Below are 23,592 nucleotides of genomic sequence, written 5' to 3'. Positions count from 1 at the left end.
GTCTGCCTCCTCTCCCCCTTCTCCAGATAAGTTATGTGCTCTGAGCCCTGGCAGGTCAGACAGTAAAGAATCCGCCTGCAATGCAGGACACCTGGTGGGTTTGATCCCTGGGTTGGGAAGATCCCCTTAAGAAGGGAAAGGCTACCCACTCCAGTAATCTGGCCTGGAGAATTCCATGGACAGAGGAGCCTGCCAAGCTACAGTCCATGGGGTTGCAGAGTTGGACAAGACTCAGCGACTTTGATTCATTCATTCATTCATTCTGTGCCATTGGGTTAAGCCAACTTTCCTCAGGTGCAGGCAAGTCCACTGCATATGGCTGTGCAGGTTGCGTCTAGTTCAAGAGGTGAGTGGGGGGCCTATCCAGCCCCTGTTGGCTTACCCCAGAGGGACAGGTGCTGTTTTCTAATTGTTCCATCCAGAGGGGGGCTGCTTTTTATAAAGTTCTTATGATGGTATCCTCTGTGTTGGAAACATCTCTATGTGAAAGCAGGTTGATATCTGACTTTCACTCATGTAGTAACAGTATGAGGTACCCCTTTGCTTGACTAGGAAACTCAGCTCACTAGAACTGGAGAAACAGGTACCAGAAAGAGTGTGCAACCTGTCAGTTGACAACTGTGTCCTTTTGACATTCCTCCAATCAATATAGAATTTTTGTTTTGAGCACTTCCTTAGTTTCTGGCATGTAAGATGTCTCAGCTTCTTCATCTCATATATTTCCTGCCTCAATCATAAATCAGCCTTTTTTTCAGGGAGCCTGATTCCTTTTCTTAAGAGTGTGATATTATAATCTGAGTGCTACGTGTGCTCATTTCTACACACAGCATTTTAAAAACTATGTTTTGAAGGTAGTTTTGTCAATTCTGCTCCATGCTACTAAGTCTCTGTACTAATTCAGAGCATCTAGAAAGCACTGGCATCTCATTAAGCAACAACCTTTTCCTTGTGATACAGTTTTGACTTCTAGGCTAGTAAGTTATAGTCTAAAGTGCTTGACTTCGAAGTTCCACTAATTAGAATACAGGAAAAAGATCCAACAGTATAAGTTGGACATGTACTTTAATTATGGATACTTGATCATTTATTTCTAAGTACTAGCTCAAATCATTAGTTTTTTTTTCAGTGCAAATTTTAATGATATATACTAAAGATAATATGTACTTATCTACAACATTATTTTTCAAAAGGTAATACATTCACAAGGTTAAAAAATAAAAGTAATATAAAAAGATATGCATATGTCATACTTTCATTCTGTTTCCATCTAACCTTTCTCCTAAATTCCGCTTTAGGAAACCATTTGTCTATTTCCTGTATATCTTCTAGAGTTTCTTTTGCAAATACAAATATATAATTTCCCACCTTTATTACAACAATGTAGCATGCTAGAAATATATAGTAGTGATTCCTTTTTGCAAGTAACATTGCCTGATTAAAGAACTATAAAATTCTAAAGTTGGAAAGGGCCCTATATTTTAATCTTTTTATTCAGAAAACTTACCAAGCTTCTGTATGCCAGGTAAATGCTAAGCACCAGATGAGTGAAAATGATTTCCTCTTCTCTAGGAAGATGTCATTAATTTTCTCTACTGACTTTCTACTTTTTACTTCTGTTCTAGCCTTTACTATTTCTTGTTTTCTTTGCATTTAGGCTGCTCTTCTTTTTCTTGTTTCTTAAGATAGTTATTGATTTAAGGTCTTCCCTGTTTTCTGTTAGGCATTTGCAGGCATTTCTAAAATTAACTTATTTGGCTGCGCCAGGTCTTAGTTGTGGCATGCAGAATCTTCGGTCTTTGTTCCGGCAAGCAGACTCTTAGCTGCAGCACATGGGATCCAGTTCTCCAGCCAGGGATCAAACCTGGGCCCCTTGCACTGGAGCACAGTCTTAGCCACTGGACCACCAGTGAAGTCCCAACAGGCACTGATTTTTTCCCTTTAAGCACTGTATAAGTTGCACCCATAAATTTTGGTATGTTGTGTTTTTGTTTTCATTTGTTTTGGATATTTCTAAATTTCTCTTACAATTTTTCTTTTTTGAGGAACAGGATTGTTTTTTATTTGTCATTTCTTAAATTTGAAATACTCCTTGATGACATCCTTGGCCTGAGATTCTTTGCCACTGTTCTTAACTATCACAACTTCAAGGAAGCTCTTTACAGACTTTTTTCTTCTCTATTAATTTTATAGAGGCTATCCATTACCCTAGTTTCTTGTTTTCATCAAATTAGTTTGCTTTGGTGTTCAACTCAGAGGTCCTCCACCAATTTGACATATATAGACTCATAATTGGATGCAAACAAGCAAAGATGGGTTTAGTGCTTTTCAAAGGCTTTGGAAAATAGTACTCAAAAAAAGGTGCCTCTTCTAGAAAGCAATATAGATCTCATTTTATTCAGTGTGAAAATTTCTGCATTTTGAATGGCTTGTTTATTCACATTTAATGTTATTTTAATGTTTGGATTTATGCCTGCCATTTTGCTATTTTTCTATGTCTTGTGTCTTCTGTTTCTTGATTTGTCCTTTACTTTTGTTTTGCCTTAAGGGGATAGTTTCTAAAGTGTCATTTTAATTATTTGTTGTTGTTTAGATGCTAAGTTGTGTCTGACTCTCTGAGACTCCATGGACTGCAGTGCGTCAGGCTTCCCTGCTCTTCCCTATCTCCCAAAGTTTGCTCTAACTCTTGTCAATTGAGTTGGTAATGCCATCCAACCATCTCATCCTGTTGCCCCCTTCTCCTCTTGCCCTCTCTTTCCTAGCATCAGGATCTTTTCCAGTGAGTTGTCTCTTCTCATCAGGTGGCCAAAGTTTTGGAGTTTTAGCTTCAGCATCAGTCCTTCCAATGAATATTCAGGACTGATTTATTTGAGGATTGACTGGTTTGATCTCCTTGCAGTCCAAGGAACTCTCAGGAGTCTTCTCCAACAGCACAGTTCAAAAGCGTCAGTTCTTCAGTGCTCAGACTCTTACATCCATACATGAGTATTGGAAAAACCATAGCTTTGACTAGACGGACCTTTGTTGGCAAAGTAATGTCTCTGCTTTTTAATATGCTGTCTAGGCTTGTCATAGCTTTCCTTGCAAGGAGCAAGTGTCTTTTAATTTCATGGCTGCAGTCACCACCCACAGTGATTTGAGAGCCCAAGAAAATAAAATCTGTTACTGTTTCTACTTTTCTCCTATTTGCCATGAAGTGATGGGACTGGTTGCCATGATCTCTTAATTTTTTGAATGCTGAGTTTTAAGCCAGCTTTTTCTCTCTCCTCTTTCACCTTCATAAAAAAGCTTTTTAGTTCCTCTTTGCTTTCTATTAAGAGTGGTATCATTTGCGTATCTGAGGTTGTTGATATTTCTCCTCACAATCTTGATTCCAGCTTGTGATTCATCCAGCCCAGCATTTCACATGATGTACTCTGCATATATGCAAAGTTAAATAAGCAGAGTGACAATATATTTAATACATTTTAAATTATGTTTTTTGAGGATCTTTTTTTCTTTAGGGTTTTCTCTTGCGGTTACAATATCAGCATAAAGTTCCAGGACATACTTCATAATTTTGCACACTTAATTCTACTAAAATATAGAAACTTTGCTCCATTATAGCTTCAGTATCTCACCACTTTTGTGTTGTTTTATATGTCTATATGTATTAAAAATGCAATAAGAAAGTGTTATAATTGCTTTACATAATCTTAAGTCTTTTGTAGAAGCTAATAGAAAAAATGTAAAGTTTTTTTTAAATTAACTATTTTTCATTTTTTGGTATTCATGTCTTTGTCTAGGTATGAGTTACTGTCTGGTGTCACTTCCATGCTCTACTAGTGTCTTTCCCTTCCTGCTTTGGATTGCTGCTGTCAAATACCTTCTATATCTTGTAGGCCCAAAAATAAATTTTATGGTTTTATGCAGCTGTGTTTTAAATAAAAGAGGTGTGTGTATACATTTTCCGCTAGACACATCTACCACCTCCAATAAGGCCTTTTTTCTATAAGACCTTTATCTTTTTCCTGTACTATTGCACTGGCTGTAGGAACTCCAATAAAATGTTAAATATAAACAGTGATAGTGGGTATCTTTGTCTTGTTCTTGGTTGCAATGGAAATCCTTCTAATTTTTCTTCATTATTTGTGATGCTTGTTTTGGATTTTTGATACCTTTTCAGGTTGTTTCCTTTTCTTCCTAGATTGTTGAAATTTACTTTTATTAAACTCTTAATTCATTTGGAATTTCATCAGGTTTTTCTACAACTCAAATAATCTTTTTCTTCAAATCTCATATGGTGTGATATATTAATAGACTTTCTGATATTGAACCATCTTTGCATTTCTGGGTAAAACTTTCTTGGTCATGAACTATTTTTCAAAAACCCCACTTATTTGTAATATTTTATTTAGTATGTGTGTATCTGTGTAAATAAGATTTACTATTTTTCATGTGCTCTTTGCTCCGTTTTGGTGTCAAGGTTTTACTATGTCCCCACCACAAGTTTTTTCCTATTATCTAATCAAATAGGTTGCCTGAGATAAGAATGAACTGAAAATTCATTCTTGAAATTTTGATAAAACAATTTGAAGGGTGAGGAGCTAGATTTTTGATAAAACTTCATCACTTTGTTCAGATTTTCCATTCTTAAGTCATTTGAGGTTATTTTTTGAGTTGTCCCTTTCATCCAAGGTTTAAAATATACTGGCACGTTTTATGAGTTTTTAAACCTCTACTGTATTTGTGCTTACCTCTTCTGTTTCCTATTTGTTGGGGATGTTGTGCCCTAGTATTGCTAGTTATTTTTCTAATTTATTAGTCCTCCTCTCCCCAAGAATTAGCTATTTTATTGATACTGGTGTTTTCAATCTTACCACTTTCAGCTCATTTATAAAAACTTCCTTTTCCTTTATGATTAATACTCTTACTCTTGATCTTTCTTGTTTGCTGCTGCTGCTGCTGCTAAGTCGCTTCAGTCGTGTCCGACTCTGTGTGACCCCATAGACAGCAGCCCACCAGGCTCCTCTGTCCATGGGATTCTCCAGGCAAGAACACTGGAGTGGGTTGCCATTTCCTCCTCCAATGCATGAAAGTGAAAAGTCAAAGTGAAGTCGCTCAGTCGTGTCCATCTTAAAAAATGCATTTAAGAATATAAACTTTAACAGTACCACATTTTGTTTTGTGGTACTTTTACTGTCAGTTATAAGTATTTTGTAACTCCTAGTTTTCTCTTTAATTCAGTGAGTCATGCTTTTAGCCTTGAAGCACTTTATTCAGTGAGTCAAGCTTTTAGCCTTGAAAAAAAGAATATGCTTTTAGCCTTGAAGCATTTTAAAATGTGTTATATTGTGGTTGATTCTAACTTAGCTGAATTGAGATCACAGAAATGTGGTCTCAGAAATTCACCTTCTGAAATCTGTTAAGGCTTACACTATGACCCAGGTAATAGACAGTCTTTATAAATGTTCCTTATGTATTTGGGGGAGGGGGATGGACTTAATTGTATCATCTTTCTGTATCCATTCACACTTACTGACTTTACTAGTTTTACTAAATTACTAATTTTTAATGATCTGTCAACCTCTGATAAAAGTAGTTAATCAAACCCATTTAGCATTTCCTAGTTTTTTTTCCAATATATTTTGAGGGCATTTCATGAGTTGTGTCTTGGTTCATTATTATTATATACTGTTGGATTGTTTCATATATTGTTACATAGTACTCATCCTTATTAATACTTTTTTATTGTTGAAAATTCTCTTTTGTCTTCCATTACTACATCTCCACTAACCTTTTGGCTAATAATTACCACTTTTTAAACTCAAGAAGAAAAAAATCCTGATAAAATAATGTTTAAAATGTCAGACTATGTCAAGTTGTTTTCCTTGTCTAGAGGGACAGTCAATTCCATGTTTAGTTGTTTCTGTTTCCCTTTTAGCTAAGCTTTTGATCTAAATGGATTATTCCTGACAAAAATTATTTCAAAGACTTGACAAAGGGATATTATTTCTTAAATGTTTTATGGAATGAATGGATGTTTTTGCATAATAGGCTAAGCGGAGTAGCAATAAAAGTTTTTCATAATTTATTCTTATTGGGTAAATATTGTTGAAACTATGGTACACAGCTGGAGCTGGATAGAGAACTGTTTTTTTCCCTCCACGAAACATCAGACTTATCAGTTTTAATTTAGGTAAGTGTAAAAAAGTTTATAATTTAAGATGAGAACTTTTTCTGTCAGTGGCTATCTTAACTTTGTAGCATGGAAGTTAAGAGCATTTCCCCCAAAACTCTTGTTACTGGGAGCAGCTTGTCACCGAGCAGTGATCTGGCCACTGCTCCTGCTCCTTTCTGTTTCTTGACTGGGCAGAGGCTTGGTGTCCAGTCTGAAAGCTGTTGTGGTTTTTGACCTTTTAGAGCACAGAGACTGGAGTGGTAAGCCCCAAAATGGCACTAAGCCATGCACACACTCTGAAATATATTTAGACTATATTGATCATATATTTAATCACAAAATACCTCTTGAGTGGGGAAAAAGGACTTTTATTCTACTTTAGGCCCTTTAGTAGTATTTAAAATTATTTTTATCTTTATAATAAATTTTTATATTATTTTTTAATAAATTTTTATATTTTTATAAAATATAAAATTATTTTTATAATAAAATAACTTACCAGAAATACAGGTTTGAAAAAAAATGAGAATGTTACTATAATCCTGCGTATGTATGATTAAGAGTATAAGGCTTTCTTATTAACACAGTATGAAACAAAATGTAGTTTATATTTAACTTGGGATACTCTAGTTCAGAAAGGTCAGAAATAATTCAGTTAACATAAATTCTATTTCCTGGAGAAAATTAAAGGGAAGAGGAAGGGGTGCTAATATGATAGCAGTCCTTATTACCATCTTCGTTTCTTCTGGCTAAGAACCCTTGAAATCTAATACAAACCCTGGCTATGGAAAAGGATTTGAAGTGATAAAAGTTAAAACTTAACTTATAGTTGGCCATTTCAAACTGTCCCTTTTTTTGTTTGGCGTCTCTCTGCCAAGAGGATCAAATTGTAGGCTCCATCCCTGAAGATTTACATTTAGCCGATTTGGGATAGGGCTTCGACATCTGAATTTGTTGAGTTTTGCTAAAAATTCCTAGTTGTAAACCTCTCAGGGCAATTATAACAGTTTTGCTAAGGTTTTTTTAAAAAAAGCAAAACACTTGTTATATATAATAACACTATGTAATAAATGGATTTGGGGGTATCTTTCCATTAGTTTCTGTGTGAATTGGGGTGAACATTGCTGGGGTCTCTCTGAAGGATCTAAACTCAGATAAAGGAACTGATAAAGATCTGAGTAGTAGGGAAATGTCCACAAAGAAGTGGTTGCCAGGGCAATATGTTAGTTTTGCATCTTCAGTACCTTGGAAGTTAGCTATTAGGCTGAATTGTGCCAAAGGGATGAGATTTGGGTCCCTTAAGTACATGTTGTTGTGTCTCCGATACTTTTCTTTCATTAGCACTTTTTATTTTTGTGTGATCATATTCACCAGATAATAAACTCTTAAGCAGTCAGGGACTAAGTCTTTCTTGCTCCTTGCTGAACCTAACCCAGTGTCTACCATATTGTAGGCACTTATTTGTTAACTTCTTGTTTAAAAGAATACATTTTTAAATTGTTGCTATAAATTCTTTACTGTTAATAGTAAAATTGATTTCACATTAATTTCTAGGTCTCGTAACTCTCACTTATCCTCGTAACTCTTTTCTACCTTAAATAACCAAGTCCTGTAAGAAATTCCTAGGAAAAATTACTGATAGAAACAATTCAGATTTGTGGCACTGTCAGGCTGCCACATATGGATGTTCAAAGACACATATAGTGTACAGAAAGGGAGCCCTCTCTTGGGTCCCAGCTAGTCATGTAACTTATGTTCATCGTTTCTTCCAAATCCACAGTGGCTGTGAGATGATTAAAAAGAAATGGGGTGCTGCCCTATCTGTGCTGATATAACAGCAAGTATTTTTAACAATCTTAGGAGTGCACCCAGTTTCTAACATGAATAAGGTAGGATGTTTATGTTTGAAAAAATGTTTATCATCAACATAAAATGAGATAAATGAGCATTTATGGGGGATAATTTCTGAAGTTGATTCTGTGGAAGCACCTCTTCCTATAATATATTCTTTACTGCTGTTGAAGAGAGACAAAGGGATGGGTGGTAGAGGGGGAAGAGACCTACCTTTGTAGACCTTTCTCCTGGCCTAGTGTGATATGTCTTACTATATCTGATTAGATGAAAGTAAGTCTTATTGCATCTTTGTTATTTAACTAAGTGAACTAGCTCTATAAATATCTAGTAACATTGGGAACCACTGTGTGGGTAGGTCTTGTACTATTTTGAGTTGTTATCTAAACGTTTTCAATTGGTCCAAGAAGAGACCTAAGAAATCAGCACTGGTCACAAAGATATCAACAGTTAAGTCTCCTGGGGCGGGGGAAGTTGGGGCCCAGGTAGGAAGCCTCCGCTAGTTTGAATGGAAGAGGGTAAAGTAAAATAGAATTAAATCACTGGGAATAAAGTAACAAAAGTTTTAAAGTAGTTCCTTATAGGAAGTGGACTGTGGGCAAGGAGACGGGAAAAGAAGGGTAGGTCCCAGCAAACATGGCAAGAGGTTGGGGAAAGGTTGTGTGGAAAGATGGCAGATGAATCTGAACAATAAATGTCTAGTCATCTGTTTTAAACTATTCTTTCCTGGTGGTCTTTTTTTCTGCCACAATTCATACTACAAATCTGTTAAATACTCATTCACCCAGAAACTGTTGTTTCTCATATTGCAGACCTTTGCTAGAAAAAAAGAAAAAGGAATAATTTTTAAGTCTTTACTTTCAGGGCCACTATTGAATAAATGAAGACTATACCTTAGTGTTCCATGTGTCCTGGGAGAGAATGGTATTACAGACCTCGTAAAGGTAAAGCTGACCCCTGAAGATGAGGCCCATCTGAAAGAGTGCAGAAACTCTTTGGGAAATTCAGAAGGAGCTCAAGCTTTCAAGTTACTTAAAACTACTATTCTGAGGTTATTGAAAAAGAGATGGTAGTTACAGACTTACCTATGTCAAACTTGTGAATAAACCTGAATTCCTAAAAGTTGGAAAAAAGGGGGGCAGAGTGAGTCCTCTATTTAGCCCTCAGCTCTTTTAGTTACCATCCAACATTTGGAGACAAACTCCTAAATGACTGCATCACAGAAGGTGTTTTGGTGCCTCTGATGTACCGGTACTTGCCTTGTGTATTATATATGTAGTAGCCATTTGGTCCAAAAGGATGTAATGATGTATGTTTACTGTGTTTAGAAACTGATGCTTTTCATCAAGTTTATGCTAATTCTTTTGTTTTGGCTGGCTGATATATCCATGTTCATTTATATGCTGTAATAAAGCTGTAACTTCCTCTACCATGTAAAAATAAAAGTATATTTATCCAAAAATAACTCATATAAATGTCAGCTTCAATCCTGACACTGAATTAAACCTTATTAGTTTTTATTCTAATAATTTTTACAAGTGGATTTTAATTTTTTAAGATTTAAACTGTATAAATTCTTCAGTGATGAGACCAAATTGGTCTTTCTTCTCTTGGGAAAGATTGCTTCACACCCTACAAAAAGTATCTTAAATTAGAATGTTCGTTTCTTTAGAACCTTCCAGCTCTCATCTGACAGAGAACACTGTTCTGCTGGGTTAGCTCTATGGGACGTATGGGTCACTGGGTGGGTGACCACAGTCTTACCCACTCACCAGGGAGACTGGCTGCAAACGACAGTAAGTGCAGACAGGCAGTGTACACTGTACCTTCCTCCTCAACTGTGGCCAGGGCATCCTGCCGAGTTAACATAAACTCTCAGATGTGTAGCTTGGCACTGGCCACTCTACTGCTTTCATGATGAAAACAGTTATGGTTCTGTCAGGTCTGCAAAGGAAAAAAACTACACAGAATTGCCAAGAGGATATGAGGGCCTTTCACAGAAAAAGTCATTCAAATCCAAACATTTGAACATTTAGATTTCTATGTATTATATCCCATATTGAGTAGAATCCACTTTATATGCTAGAATCCACTTTATATGCTAGAGAATAATACTAAATTTCAACTCATGTTGGATATTATACTTTGCTAAATTAGAAGCTGAGCTTTACTAAGGTTTCACTTATTTTGTTTCATATATTCTGTTCAGTAAAGAAGAGAAAATATTATGCAACAAATTTTATTTAGCATAGTCAGTCCCAACATTCAGCACAAAAAGAGTTTACAGAGGATAGAAAGTGCATTAATAAAAGCCAGTCTTTACCAAAAGAAAACAGAAAATATATTATTGATTCAAAATATTTTACACTTGAATGATAAACTGCAATAACTTATTTTGGGCACCTACTGATATAAGAGAAAAGAAGAGAAGAAAAGAATACTTTAGAAGAGTTCAGTCTCCATCTGGTATCAGAGAAGTCAGTAGAGGTCACTGAGACCGGCAGTCTTTCTTGCTTTCTGCATTAATGCCCTCAGCTGGAACTGTTTACGGGACAGAAGACGTACATGCTGTGAGGGGGAAGAAGTTAAACAGTTTAGCCCTTATCCAGGTCCAGGTGTAAACTAGCAGACAGTTTGTAACCTAGTGGGAGTTAGGAACCCTAAACTCATCAACGTTCCTTTGGAGCCCAATACTACATTTTATGTGGCTGTTAACTCACTGGATTGATGCTGGCTGGCTGTGTTAAGGAACCTGTGGAGGCTTTCCTGGTGACTCAGATGGTAAAGAATCTGCCTGCAATGCAGGAGAAACGTGTTCAATCCCTGGGACAGGAAGATCTCCTGGAGAAGAGAATGGCTACCCACTCCAATAACCTTGCCTGGAGAATTCCATGGACAGAAGAGCCTGATGGGCTACAGCCCAAGAGGTCACAAAGAGTTGGATACAACTGAGCAACTAACACACTTGTATTCAGGAAAGTAGTCTTCTGAGACCCTACAAAGTGTCACAGGGAAAGCACCCCCTTGCAGGATCTGGCTCAGTTCAAGCTACATCTTGAGACAACCAAGATGCCAGGGAAACTTGTACTGTGATCCTAACAAAAGTTAACAAAAAACTTTTAGAACTGACTGACTGTCACTACTTCGCTAAAAAAGGGGAAGGGCAGGGATGAGTAGCACCAGGCCACCTTTGGTCCAGTGCCTAGCAAACAGCATCCTTTCCTCACCTCTCCATGTTTACCTTGGCCTCAGTTATGCCACCCAAGCAGAGGACAGCATACAGAAAGGGAGCCCTCTCTTGGGTCCCAGCTATTCATATGCTTCTACCAGGTCCAAGAGTGGTTTGGCCATACACTCACAGTGAGACAGGCAGGGTCAGCAGGCAACCTGACCAGCCTCGCAGGCACACTGAAGCCTCAGAGGCAGCTGTACTGAATATCCAAAGGGTGGCTGTTATCCCTAAAGCCATGCTCTTCATGACCCAACAGAGAACAGTAGCCAAACTTGGCTTACAGATCTTCCACGTCTGTACAGTAGTAGCATTAAGCCTGGAATCATTTAGAAGGGCTCTATTGCTAGCAGGGCAAGCCCAATACTCTACAAGGGGAAACAGGTATAAAAGTATGCAAGTCTAAGAAAATTAACAGAGGGAAAAAAGAAAGCAACAAAGATGTCGCAGTCAATGATCTTAATTTAGATGGTGTGACCTGAAAGAATGGGAATCTGACTGTGCCTGCTGATCCACCCGGGTGCAGCACTAAGAAGAATTACATTCAGCTTGATGCCGCCTTGGGGTAGGAACTGCAGCCACTAAGCCCACTTTTCTTCCCATACTCAGATTATCCTCAGTCCTCTCTGCAGGTGGGAAGACACTGCTCATAGCCATTTACCCCACCTGCTCACTTTTGGAAAGAAAAAGAATTTTAACTCATCCCCTAAAGACAAACCCTCTTGATTTGTGGTTTTCAGTAACAGTGGTTCTAAAACATGTTCCAAAACTCTGGAAAGCAGAGTGAAGAAGACATACCTTTAGGAAGACATCTAAGTCTATGACTCCCCGCCTCAAGGCTTCTCCCAGGTAAAAAATAGTGTCTTCAATAGCATTTTCCTCTGCATACAGATTTAGGATCTGTTTGTATAGTGGGGCTGTGGGAATGATAACTTCATCAATATCATTGTTTTCAGACTGATTTTCCATTTTCTCCAGAGCAGAACTGAGTTCTTCATCCTTCTTTCTCAAAAGTTCTATGTTTTTATCAACCTCAGCCTGAAAACAGAACAGTCCAAGCATGATGATTTTACACTAATTATAATTATCCATTTGTCAGACATCTACAACTCAACTTCATACAAGCAGACTTGCTAATAAAACAATGCTTAAACAACTCATGGATGAGATTCATGTTTCAAATACAACACATTTCAAAGTTAGAGGATAGGTGTGCTCTAACATGCTAAGTGCAGACAGGAGATGCTAAGCTGAGCACTTATGGCCGTAGTGGTAAGCCTGTCACTTACCAGTGATAAATACTGCAAACTAAGCCATCACACAAGACACTTTCCAGCAGGAGGTTTCTTAAAATCATAAATTAAAATCATTAAAGAAGCCCTTCTTTCAAAACAAGTGGACATCTGCCTCAGAGGAAGAACTTTCCCCAGTCTATACAGACAATTCAATGCACAGAACCCCACAAACACCTGAATTTTAGTTCCAAGATATAGCAGGTGGTGGTTGCAGGCTCTGAATTGTTCTGGTGCCCACTTTCCTCATTTGAAAATAGCTGACTATCGAGAAGCTCATTTTACACACTAGAACCATTTATTAGACTAACGTGTACATACAAATCACTTTCTCCAAAGCCCTCAAACACTCAATAAACTCTCTATCCTTTCATCAAAAATGCACACTTACTGGAACAGATTCTCCCTCACAAGAATGAAAGTGAAGAGTGAAGCTGGTATTCAAATTAAGCTAGTGCCTCTACATCTTTAAACAAAAGAAGGCACAGGGCTGACTTCTACTGACTCTTCAGGGCACAGCAGTCTGATAAAAATGTGAGAAAGCTGAAGAGCTAAAGGTTGCATACCAAAGATACTTTACATATAGTTCAAACAACGTTTGGAAACAAAAAAGAACTGATCCTTAAGTCTGCACCCCAGGTCTGCAGATCTTTATCATGGCTAAGAACTCTCTCAAATTCTTATTTCTGAATTAACTGTCTGGTATTTCTGAATTAACTGTCTGGTAACATCAACACTCAAACAGTCCTCCTATGGGTCAAAACATTATCCCTCAGCGTGAAGGTGCAGGCGAAAAATCCTCTAAATACATCCACTTCCCAGTCAAAGACTGTATTTCAACCATAGGCTCTGTTCTTTAACAAGCTGTATAGCAGCTGTGTTCAAGTGCTTAAAGAGTGTGTACAATCGTTTGAACTCTAATACCCACAGTACTCAGGGTAGCCATAGTACATACAGGAAACTTTGCCATAGCTACAATTAAGATAGTGCAGTTATGCAATGAGTTACTTACTACTTCTTGATCTAACCGGTTAACCATCTCCTCGAGTTTCTGGTGACCTTTTTTCAGGTCTTCCTCTGTTCGTTTCAAGGCGTTGAGTTCTGCCTGGGCACGATCCATCTCCTCCTTCATCCGCCATCTCAGTTTGTCGCTGACCGCTGAGATGAGAGAGGCTCGGATAGTGTCCTCGCTGATTGTGCCATCCCTACTGGGACCTGCAGGAGGAAAAGGCAAAACACTTGCTTACTTCCCAACCTCTCTCTATTCCTTTCACGGGAATCATCACAGAACAGGACAAAATACGAGTCAAAGCTTTCAAAGTGTGAGGAAAGAAAATGATGTATGCTGTTAACTTCATTAAACATAACATTAGAACAGGAGTTGATTCAGAAATACTCTCCCCATGAGAGGTTACTTCTTGTTGTTCAGTCACTAAGTCGTGTCCAGCCCTTTGCAATCCCATGGGACTGCAGCATGGGCGGCTGCAGTGGAGGCTCCTCTGTCCTCCACTATCTCCTGGAGTTTGCTCAAATTCATGTCCACTGAGATGGTGATGCTAACCATCTTATCCACTGCTGCCTGCTTCTCCTTTTGCCTCAATCTTTCCCAGCATCAGGGCCTTTTCCAATGAGTTGGTTCTTCACAAACGGTGGCTAAAGTATTGGAGATTCAGCATTAGTCCTTCCAATGAATATTCAGGGTTGATTTCCTTTAGGATTGACTGGTTTGACCTCCCTGCAATCCAAGGGACTCTCAAGAGTCTTCTCCAGTACTACAATTTGAGATTACTGTTTATCCATATTTACCCACTTTCTTGGCTTACAGCTCAAACAATTAGCTATTTTCTCAATGAGGCAGAGGCTCATCGAGAGCCTCTACAGATATCCCTACAGATTACAAGATCCCCAAATCTCCAACAAATGGAACAACAAATTTGTAACAAGGAAAAACATCTGATTCAGGTCAAGTCCATTCTCAGGCTTTACTGCTAAGCTGGAGGGAAAAGGCACCACCCACTCTAGAGGCCATTAAGATTGAGAATGGGCAGTTTCCTTAAACTAATGTACGGGTTAATACGGCTTCCCTTCTGTAAGATGTTTATTCCTTTACCAAAAGAACAGGAAAGAACAGATGTGCAAAAGAGAATGCCATCCAGAAAATTCAGCTGATAAACTTCTGTTCTCAGATTCTTTACTCTTTACCTTCCTAATCAGTGTCTTATATAAAACTTACCCCTCAGATATTTTCTTCAAAAGGCTCCTCCCTTTAATGTAAGTATAGATACTTTTTAAGACTATCAGTGTTCTTCAGTTAGGGTCATAAATCAGCAAATGATACACGGTATTTTGATTTTCAGTTAGGTTTGATGACAGAATACCATGTGGGGAATTATAGTTACCTTTACCTCTCACAATGAATGAAGAATGATTACAGACTAACAGTGTCACTTCCACTCTGAGCTGAAAATTTTTATCACCTTAATGCTGAGTTCTACTTACTGGAGGGTGGCGGGGTGGGGGCCTTTAAGTCAATTTGTAAAAATGTACCCAGAATCTCACCACTCGTGTTCTCATCCATTACAGGCCCGTTCCTGGTCCCATGCAAAGTGCGCTGTTTCCAAAAGGAAACTGCACTGTTCACACTACATCGCAACCAGTGCCACCTGTGCTCGCCACTGTTCCATCTAATCACAGCTCTTGCTATTCCATACGCTGATCTGGTCACTCCACTTTTTAGTTTTTGAATAGTAAAGCTGTTTTCTCCCAGAAGCTGGTCCATAACCAGGATACCCTGAATGCTTTTCTAGGCTTCTGTAAATGACACTGGGAGACCTTGGCGTCCTCAGATGTTACTGGTTTTAAAAATAGAGTCTAAGTCTACAGTTCTGTTCCCCCCCTTTTTTGTTTCTACCACAGAAGAACTGTTTTTTTGTGACTTGGGTTCTATTCTTCTTGCAAGTGAAAATGAGCAAAAACAGTATCTCCCATGGCCAGGTTTCCCTGAGGAGCGTCCTTCGTCCATCTGTTCTAAGGACACTGCATGTATACGGTAAAAGGAAAAGCCCACCATCAGACTCTCCTGCTAAGTCTCCCTCTTTCCTGTTAGGAACGTCCTGCTAAGAAGAACCCAAACAGCACCCATACTCCAGCATTTACAAAGAGGCAATTAATATTTTTTATATTACCACATAAATCCATATATGCTTTTCAGAATTTACTTCCAATTTTATAGAAGTATGTCAGCTTACTATTTCACATTTCTGAGAAGCAAAACTATTAACTTTCAGATGTGTGCTTTGGAATTCAGAGTTGTAAAGCCAGAGGGTAACTTGAGGTCTTATTTTTCATATCCCTGACCTCTTAATACCTGACTTTTCCAAAGCATTCTCATCAATTTACAGTTACTGTATCATCTCTGGGCTCATTCCCCTCAAATTTTCCCATAATCTTCCTCAGTGACCACCTCTCTATTCACATCCTCTTGTATAGACACCTCTTAGCAACCTCCCTGAATTCACCAATTCATATCTCCACTTATTCCTTCTCATACCTTTGACCTCTTGCTTCTTCCACTCCTGTTTCCCATGAGTACCTCCCCTCAGTCCTAACTCCTTGCCCATCTCTTAGTCCTGAACGCAGGCTGCCTGCCACGACAGCCTCTCTCTCATTGTGTCAGATCACCAGGCATCGTCCAAAGGCCTTGTCTGCCATAACATAAACCAAAATCTTGATCCTTTGGATTCTTTCCTAAAGCCCTAAGCCCTCTTTTACCATCTTCTCATAAAAGAAAAAACAAAAGTCCTCAGAACATGTTCAAAGATTCAAACTACCAGATGGGAGTCTTCCACTCTCTTCTCCCATTCTGCTTTGGAACAAGAATCCTAATCCTTTAATTATGTGCCTGACTCCTCACTATTCAAAAGCACTCACTTCCCTTTCTCAGGAAGACAACCTGCTTTCCTCTCGGTATGACTTAAAGATTTAGCTGTTTTCGACAAAACATTTTTGACCTAAATTAATGCCAATCTCCCAAGACAATAGAAATAAAATCCAAAATAAGCAAATGGGACCTAATCAAACTTACAAGCCTTTGCACAGCAAAGGAAATCATAAACCAAATGAAAAGACAGCCCACAGAATAAGAGAAAATATTTGCAAATGATGCGTTCAACGAGGGCTTAAATTTCCAAAATATACAAACAGCTCATCCACCTTGACAACAAAAAAACAATCCAATTGAAAAATGGGCAGAAGACCTAAATAGACATTTCTCCAAAGAAGAATAAAGATGGTCAATAGGCACATGAAAAGATGCTCAACATTGCTAATTATTATAGAGAAATGAAAAAACTACAATGAGGTATCACCCCACACCAGTCACATTAAAAAGTCTACTAATTATAAATGCTAGAGAGGGTATGCAGAAAATGGAAACCTCCTACACGGTTGGTGGGAGTGTAAGTTGGTGTAGCCACTGTGGAAAACAGCTTGAAGGTTCCTCAGAAAACTAAAACCAGAGTTACCATATGATCCAGCAATTCCACTCCTGGGCATATACCTGGAAAAAATTATAGTTTAAAAAAAAACATGTACCCCAACGCTCACAGCAGCACTACTCACAACAGTCATGACATGGAAGCAACCTAAATGCTCATCAACATGAGTGGATTATACAACAATACCACTCAGCCACGAAAGAACTAAATAATGCCATCTGCAGTAACATGGACGCAATGAGAGGTTCACACGAAGTGAAGTCAGAAAGAGAAAGACAAACACCAGATGGTAGTACTTATATCTCACATGTGACACAAATGAACCTATCAATGAAACACAATCAGTGACACAGAGAGCAGACTGGTGGCTGCCAAGGAGGCGGGTGGGAGAGAGACGCTTGAGAGTTTGGGGTTAGCAGACACCAACTGGGGACATCCTACTGCACAGCACAGGGAATTATATTTAACATCCTGTGACAGAGCATAATGGGAAAAAAAATGAACGTGTGTATATACATGTGTAACAGAGTCATTTTGCTGTACAGCAGCAATTAACACTATAAACCAACTGTAATTCAATTTTTAAAAAAGACTTTAAGAAAAAAAGACTTTATTTGGACAGAATTTATGCCAAATCAAAATCTCTAGTTTTTCACATTGCACTAATTTATTTAAGTCCTAAGTGACAGCAAAAAAGGGTACAACAGTTTAGAATTTTGTGCTCAAAAGGTGATTTACAAAATAATGACTAGTAGAGATGGTATTTCACTAAGCCCTCATTTTATGATAGATGCATTAACAATAGGAATTTTAAAACTTTTTTCTGAAAGAACTTTCTTATTACACCCATCTGAAACATTACTATGATTCCTGTGAGATACAACAAAACTATTCCGAGAGATTAGGAACCCAAATGATATGAATATGGTTAGGCATTCAAATGTGTGGTCAATCACATGCTGTCCAAGTGTCCCATTCATCTGTGCAGAAATGATCTGAACTAGTACAAACTTAAGGGTCTTCTTATAACTAGTCTGGATGTTTTACACACAGACACATCAACAAACTTTGCTAAAATTATTATATTAAAATGGATCAAGTTATAATGATGCTAAATTTTCAAATCCCAATTAAAAAAATTTAAGTCCTGGAATTTATATTGTTTCTCTTATAAAATACATTAGGGCAAATGAAATGCTCCTGTACAGGACCAAATAAGTGCTTCCAAATAAGTCTCCAGCTAAAGCCACTAACATTCAAAATGAGAAGGAAGCTGAGGCAGCAGTCACTTGGCTTTCAAGAAAGGTCACAGTTCACCCGAGGAGCCTAGAAATGCCAAGGCTAGACCTAGTCCTCTCCCTTATCACACATAGACATGTACAGTATATCTGAACATTTTAAGATATGTTCAGTGCATCTGAACATTTTAACATCCATCAACTTTCTAAATAGAAGAAATGAATTGTAATTAAGTTATGAAATGTGAATGCCAAGAGAAAAGCCCAGATTAAAGTTCAAAATTAAATGAACCATGACATAGAGATTGTTTATGGGGGGTGGGAGGGAGTTTCTAGACGGAGGGGATATATACACACAGTGATGACTGATACACGATGTATAGCAGAAACCAGCACAATGTAGAGCAATTATCCTATTAAAAATGAAAAATAATGAAATACATTAAAAAAGAGATTGTTTATATAAACAAGAAAAAAGTTTGGTAGAAAATTCTTTTCTTCTTCCTGATCATGTTTCAAAAAATCTTTTTTTCTTCTCAAATGTCTTAAGAGAAATTTTAATTTGTTATAATGAGCCTTGGATTAATAAGAGTTTATGGCAAACTGCCAAACCTCAAGTCCCTACACACTGACCTTTACTCATGCAGAATCAGATTTCAGAAGTGCCCTTCTACAACTCCAGATTAGCAGCAATTGAAAAGGTAACACAGATTTTGAGAAACAATCCTAAAAAAAACTTCATTTAATTGTCAGATAGGATTCAATCACTAACCTTAATGCTTAAGAAGTGAGATAATTTTTCTACTATTAGGAAACCAATATTCTACTCAGTGAATCTGATAATTCAATTAATAATTTGGGCCAGTAAAGTCGACTTCCTGATTTAGAACCATTTTTTAAACATTTAAAGATAATCAGTTTTATTTATCTCCTAACAATACTTACTGATGATCACTACTTCCTACAACTCAAAAAGAAGCTCATTAGAGAAAGAATCCATGGTAACCCCAAAGAAAAATACAAAATAACTAGTAACTTTTCTGACCTCACATCTAACCAGCAAAAGTGAGTCATTTGCCCCCCAGCATTTTTACTTCTGATGTTACCTGCTCAAGACTCACATAATCATCTTCAGTAGTAATGGCATTTGTGCTACAGAGCAAATCACAGAGCCTAAGCAATCTGAAACAGAAGCTTATTGACCATCTACTCAGAAACTAGGTCAAGCGGACCCTGGGGATCACCGGATCAAGGCCATGTCCTTTTATAATAAAAACAAAAAAACAGGTCGCTCTGAAACAAACATTTCAAACAACTATATGAGCAAAGTCATTCTGATTTATGCTATTAAACACAAATCAAGCAAATTCATTAAGCTGCTTACAAAGGGCTTTATTATTTATAGTCTACGAACAAGTAAGCTTCTAATACTACTGGCCAGGCTCTGGGCAGGTCATGGAACTTTCTTCCAAAGAAATCAGGGGACCTTAATTTTTTTTTTTTTTTAATCTTTTAAATACTATTAGAGCAATACTCTAAAGTTTCTATAACCACAAGCAATGAGAAAAAAGGTAAACATAAGCAGGTTAACACTTCTTGAAAATAAACACAGCAGAAAAAAAGATTTAAATTAATTTACAGAACAGTTCAAGTATTCAAAAGTGAAGGTTAAGTACAGATCTTATTAAAATACGATACCAAAGTACTATTTTTAAAAAATGGTGCTACTATCATAATAATGAAAGATGCTACTGGCAAGGTTTAAGCACAAAGGCCAATTAATTGGAGGGACAGATTCCATCCTTAAAAAAATGGGTCAGAATCAGTCATTCCTTAAGATTATTTTGTGAAAGAGCACAATTAAAAAGTCTATAATACTAAAGAACAAAACCAGCGGTATCGTGCTCCATGATTTCAAACTACAGTACAAAGCTTTTCAGTAATCTAAACACTATGGTGCTGGGATAAAAACAGACACATAGATTATGGGACACAACAGACAGCCCAGAAATAAACCCACACTCACACGGTCAATTGATCTCTGACAAAGGAGGCAAGAATACAGAACGGGAAAAAGACAGCCTCTTCAGTAAGTGGTTTTGGAAAGACTGGACAGCTTCATGTAAAAGAATCAAACTGAACTACTTTCTCACACTATATACAAAAATAAACTCAAAATGAATTAAACTTAAATGTTTGTAAGACCTGAAACAAGACTCCTAGAAGAAAACACAGGCAATACTAGGGATAAAACATACAACATGACTAATGTAATCAACGTTGCTATATAGGAAAGCTGTTAAAGAGTAAATCCTAAAGAGTTCTTATTTAGTATTTTTTTCCTTTTGTATCTATAGGAGATGGCAGATGTCCATTAAACTTACTGTGGTAATCATTTCATGATGTATGTAAGTCAAATCATTACGCTGTACATTTTAAACTTATACAGTACTATATGTCAATTATATCTAAATACAACTGTAAGAAAGAAACTTAAAAAAAATAAAAGAAAACATAGGCAGTATACTCTAGTTTGACACTGGTCTTCACATTTTTTTGGATATGCTTCCTCAGGTAAGGGAAACTAAAGAAAAAAAAAGCACCTCCCCCCAAAAAAAACCCAAACAAAAAAACCAAATGGGACTACATCAAATTAAAAAAGCTTTTGATTAGCAAAAACTATCAACAAAATGAAAAGGCACCCTACTGAATGGAAGAAGATACCTGCAAATGATATATCTGATAAGGGGTTAAGATCCAAAATATACAAAGAACTCAAACAACTCAGGATCAAAAAAGACAACCTGATAAAAAACGGGCAGAGGACCTCAACAGCCGTTTCTCTGCAGAAGACATACAGATGACGCGAAAAGTTCACCACCACTGGCCCTCAGGGCGCTGCAAGCAAAGCCAGAGTCAGCGTGGCTGTTACCAAAAGGAGAACACGTGCTGGTGAGGATGCGGAGAAAAGGGAACCCTCGTACATCGCAAACTGGTGCATCCACTACAGAAAACAGTACGGAGGTTCCTCAAAAAAATTAAAAATAAAACTACCATGTGACATAGCAATTCCAATTCTGGGTATTTTTCTGAAGAAAACAAAAACAATGATTCAAAAAGATACATGCACCCCTATGTATTGTAGCATCATTTACAATAGTCAAGATACAGAAGCAACCTCAGCATCCGTCAACAGATGAATGGATACCCCTCTTCAGCACATGTGACCACCTCCTCTGTCCTCACACAGGTCCAGGCCACCATCTCAGACCTGGAGTCTTTTAATGGCCTCTTCAAGGAGGCCACCGTTCCCTCCCAGGGTCTGGCACAGAGGTATCTGTTAGAACATCAATCACATCCGATCACTCCTCTGCTCCAAGCCTGCCCATGGCTCCCCAGCTCACACAGAGGAAAAGCCACAGGCCTCACCCTGACCCACAAGGTCTTAGCTGAGCCAGCTGTTTCCTCTCTGACCCCATCTCCCCACACACCCTTAACTCACACCACTGGCCTCGCTGCTGCTCCTTGAACCAGAAACATACTCCCACATCAAAGTATAAGGTGTAGAAGCCTTTTTCCAGGCTTGGAGAGAACTCTTCAAGCAGAGGTAACAGCAGTGAATAGATCTCCAGATCACCATACAAGCAAGCAGAGCACAGATGGGGTTGAAACAGCAAACCAGGGTGTTTGCTGCTCAGGGCGCTGCAGGAGGCCAGTGGTGTAAGCAAGGTGGATGTAAAGGGTGAGAAGAGGAGGCAGTCCTCCCCCTCCAGGTCTTCCTGTGCCCCTCTTCAATTTGAATGTTTCTAGATGGCATGTATCTCCACCTGGCACACTGAGTATTTTCTGTAAGTTTGTTTCCTGTCCTCCCTCACTGGAATGCAAACTCCATGAAGGCAGTAAGTTACTTTGTGTTGTTCCCAGTGGGGTTCTTACTCCTGGCATGTAGCAAGCACTCAGTAATTACACACTAAATGACCACATTAATAAATAACTGAAAAAAAACAAGGGCTTCCCTTGTGGCTCAGCTGGTAAAGAATCCGCCTGCAGTGCAGGAGACCTGGGTTCAATCCCTGGGTTGGGAAGATCCCCTGGAGAAGGGAAAGGCTACCCACTCCAGTATTCTGGTCTGGAGAATTCCATGGACTGTAGAGTCCACAGGGTTGCAAAGAGCTGGACACGACTAAGCAACTGAGCAACTTTCATTTCACTTCAACTGAAAAAACAGATGAATAGATAAAGAAAAGGTGGTATGTGTATGTATGCGTGTGTTTGATGTACTGACAGTACATCCTCTAATGAACTTCATAAGGGAGCCGGTGTGTCGATGGACTTTCTTCACATGTATATTCAAAACATGCAGAGGTTTCACTGAGTGGCACCATACTTTTCTGGGTACCATATGGGACCACACTTCAGTAACATTCTTGAACATTTGCTTGATAAATCTTAAATCTTTCTTAATTTGGACTGTAATATCCAATAACTTCATCACTCCTAGACTGCCACCTGGGTGCACCACCAGCATACCAGAGTCTGACAGAGAGTGCTACATGTGAATCAAGGTGGAAGTGACTGCTCCCACATCACACCACTCTTTGCTATCCAACAGAGTTTGGCCTTCTCCATGGGAATGCCCTGCTGGGGACCAAAGCTTTTCAAGGTGCCTGTTTTTCAGCCCTGAAAACATACAAATGACCACATATTCATACCTGCTTCTGCTTTTTTCTGGGATCTGCTATTAGAACAAACAAATACTAATGCTGTCTCCTAAACTTATTCTTTATAATTTGGTGATGGTCAAGTAGTTTTAAGCCTTTAAGATCAAGTTCTCTTGTAGTTTTGGCAATGCCAACTTGGTAAAAGTTATATGCCCAGTCCTAATAAAAATGTTTGAGTCTTAAAGAAATATATACTTGAATCTGAAAAAAGAGAAATTAAAAATTTTAAGATTTTTTAGATATCAAGGAAAGTTCACCTTCCTTCTGATGCTTTGTTAATAAATAATGGGCCGAAAATCTCAAGAAAACCATCCAAATTCCTCATCTTTTCCCACTGATCTTCCAGTATAAAATGTTTTTGATAGTCAAGTGCAAAGATGACATCCAAAAAATAAACCTGATCTTACAAGAACTTCAAGAAAGAATTTAAGTTACAGATCATAACTTCTCCCTCATTAAATTATATAAATATATTAAAATATCACTACAGTTGCCCAGACCTGATAGAAAAGCACCATCAAAAGGCTTTTCATTATTCAACAGCTGCTGTCACTGCTTAGTCAGTGCCCTCTGCTGCTGCTGCTAAGTCGCTTCAGTCGTGTCCAACT

The 23,592-nt window shown here is 38.1% G+C and overlaps 1 protein-coding gene across 2 annotated transcripts in view; it reads right to left on the bottom strand.

The window, feature by feature from the left end:
• Window positions 1-10,231: 10,231 nt before the first annotated feature.
• TSG101 (tumor susceptibility 101) overlaps window positions 10,232-23,592 on the bottom strand; it is a 42,462-nt gene continuing 29,101 nt past the window's right edge. For both annotated transcript variants that reach the window (XM_006056068.4, XM_025286307.3), the window contains 3 exons: window positions 13,542-13,744; window positions 12,036-12,275; window positions 10,232-10,576 (listed from right to left, as the gene is read on the bottom strand). In XM_006056068.4, coding sequence (XP_006056130.1) covers window positions 10,487-10,576; window positions 12,036-12,275; window positions 13,542-13,744 — 533 coding nt within the window. In that variant the 3' untranslated portion in view covers window positions 10,232-10,486. The remainder of the gene's footprint in view (window positions 10,577-12,035; window positions 12,276-13,541; window positions 13,745-23,592) is intronic.

This window comes from Bubalus bubalis, chromosome 5, assembly GCF_019923935.1.
Source record: "Bubalus bubalis isolate 160015118507 breed Murrah chromosome 5, NDDB_SH_1, whole genome shotgun sequence".
Classification (NCBI taxonomy): domain Eukaryota; kingdom Metazoa; phylum Chordata; class Mammalia; order Artiodactyla; family Bovidae; genus Bubalus; species Bubalus bubalis.
The sequence above is the reverse complement of the archived record's forward strand: the minus strand, read 5'-3'. Positions and strand labels throughout refer to the sequence as shown.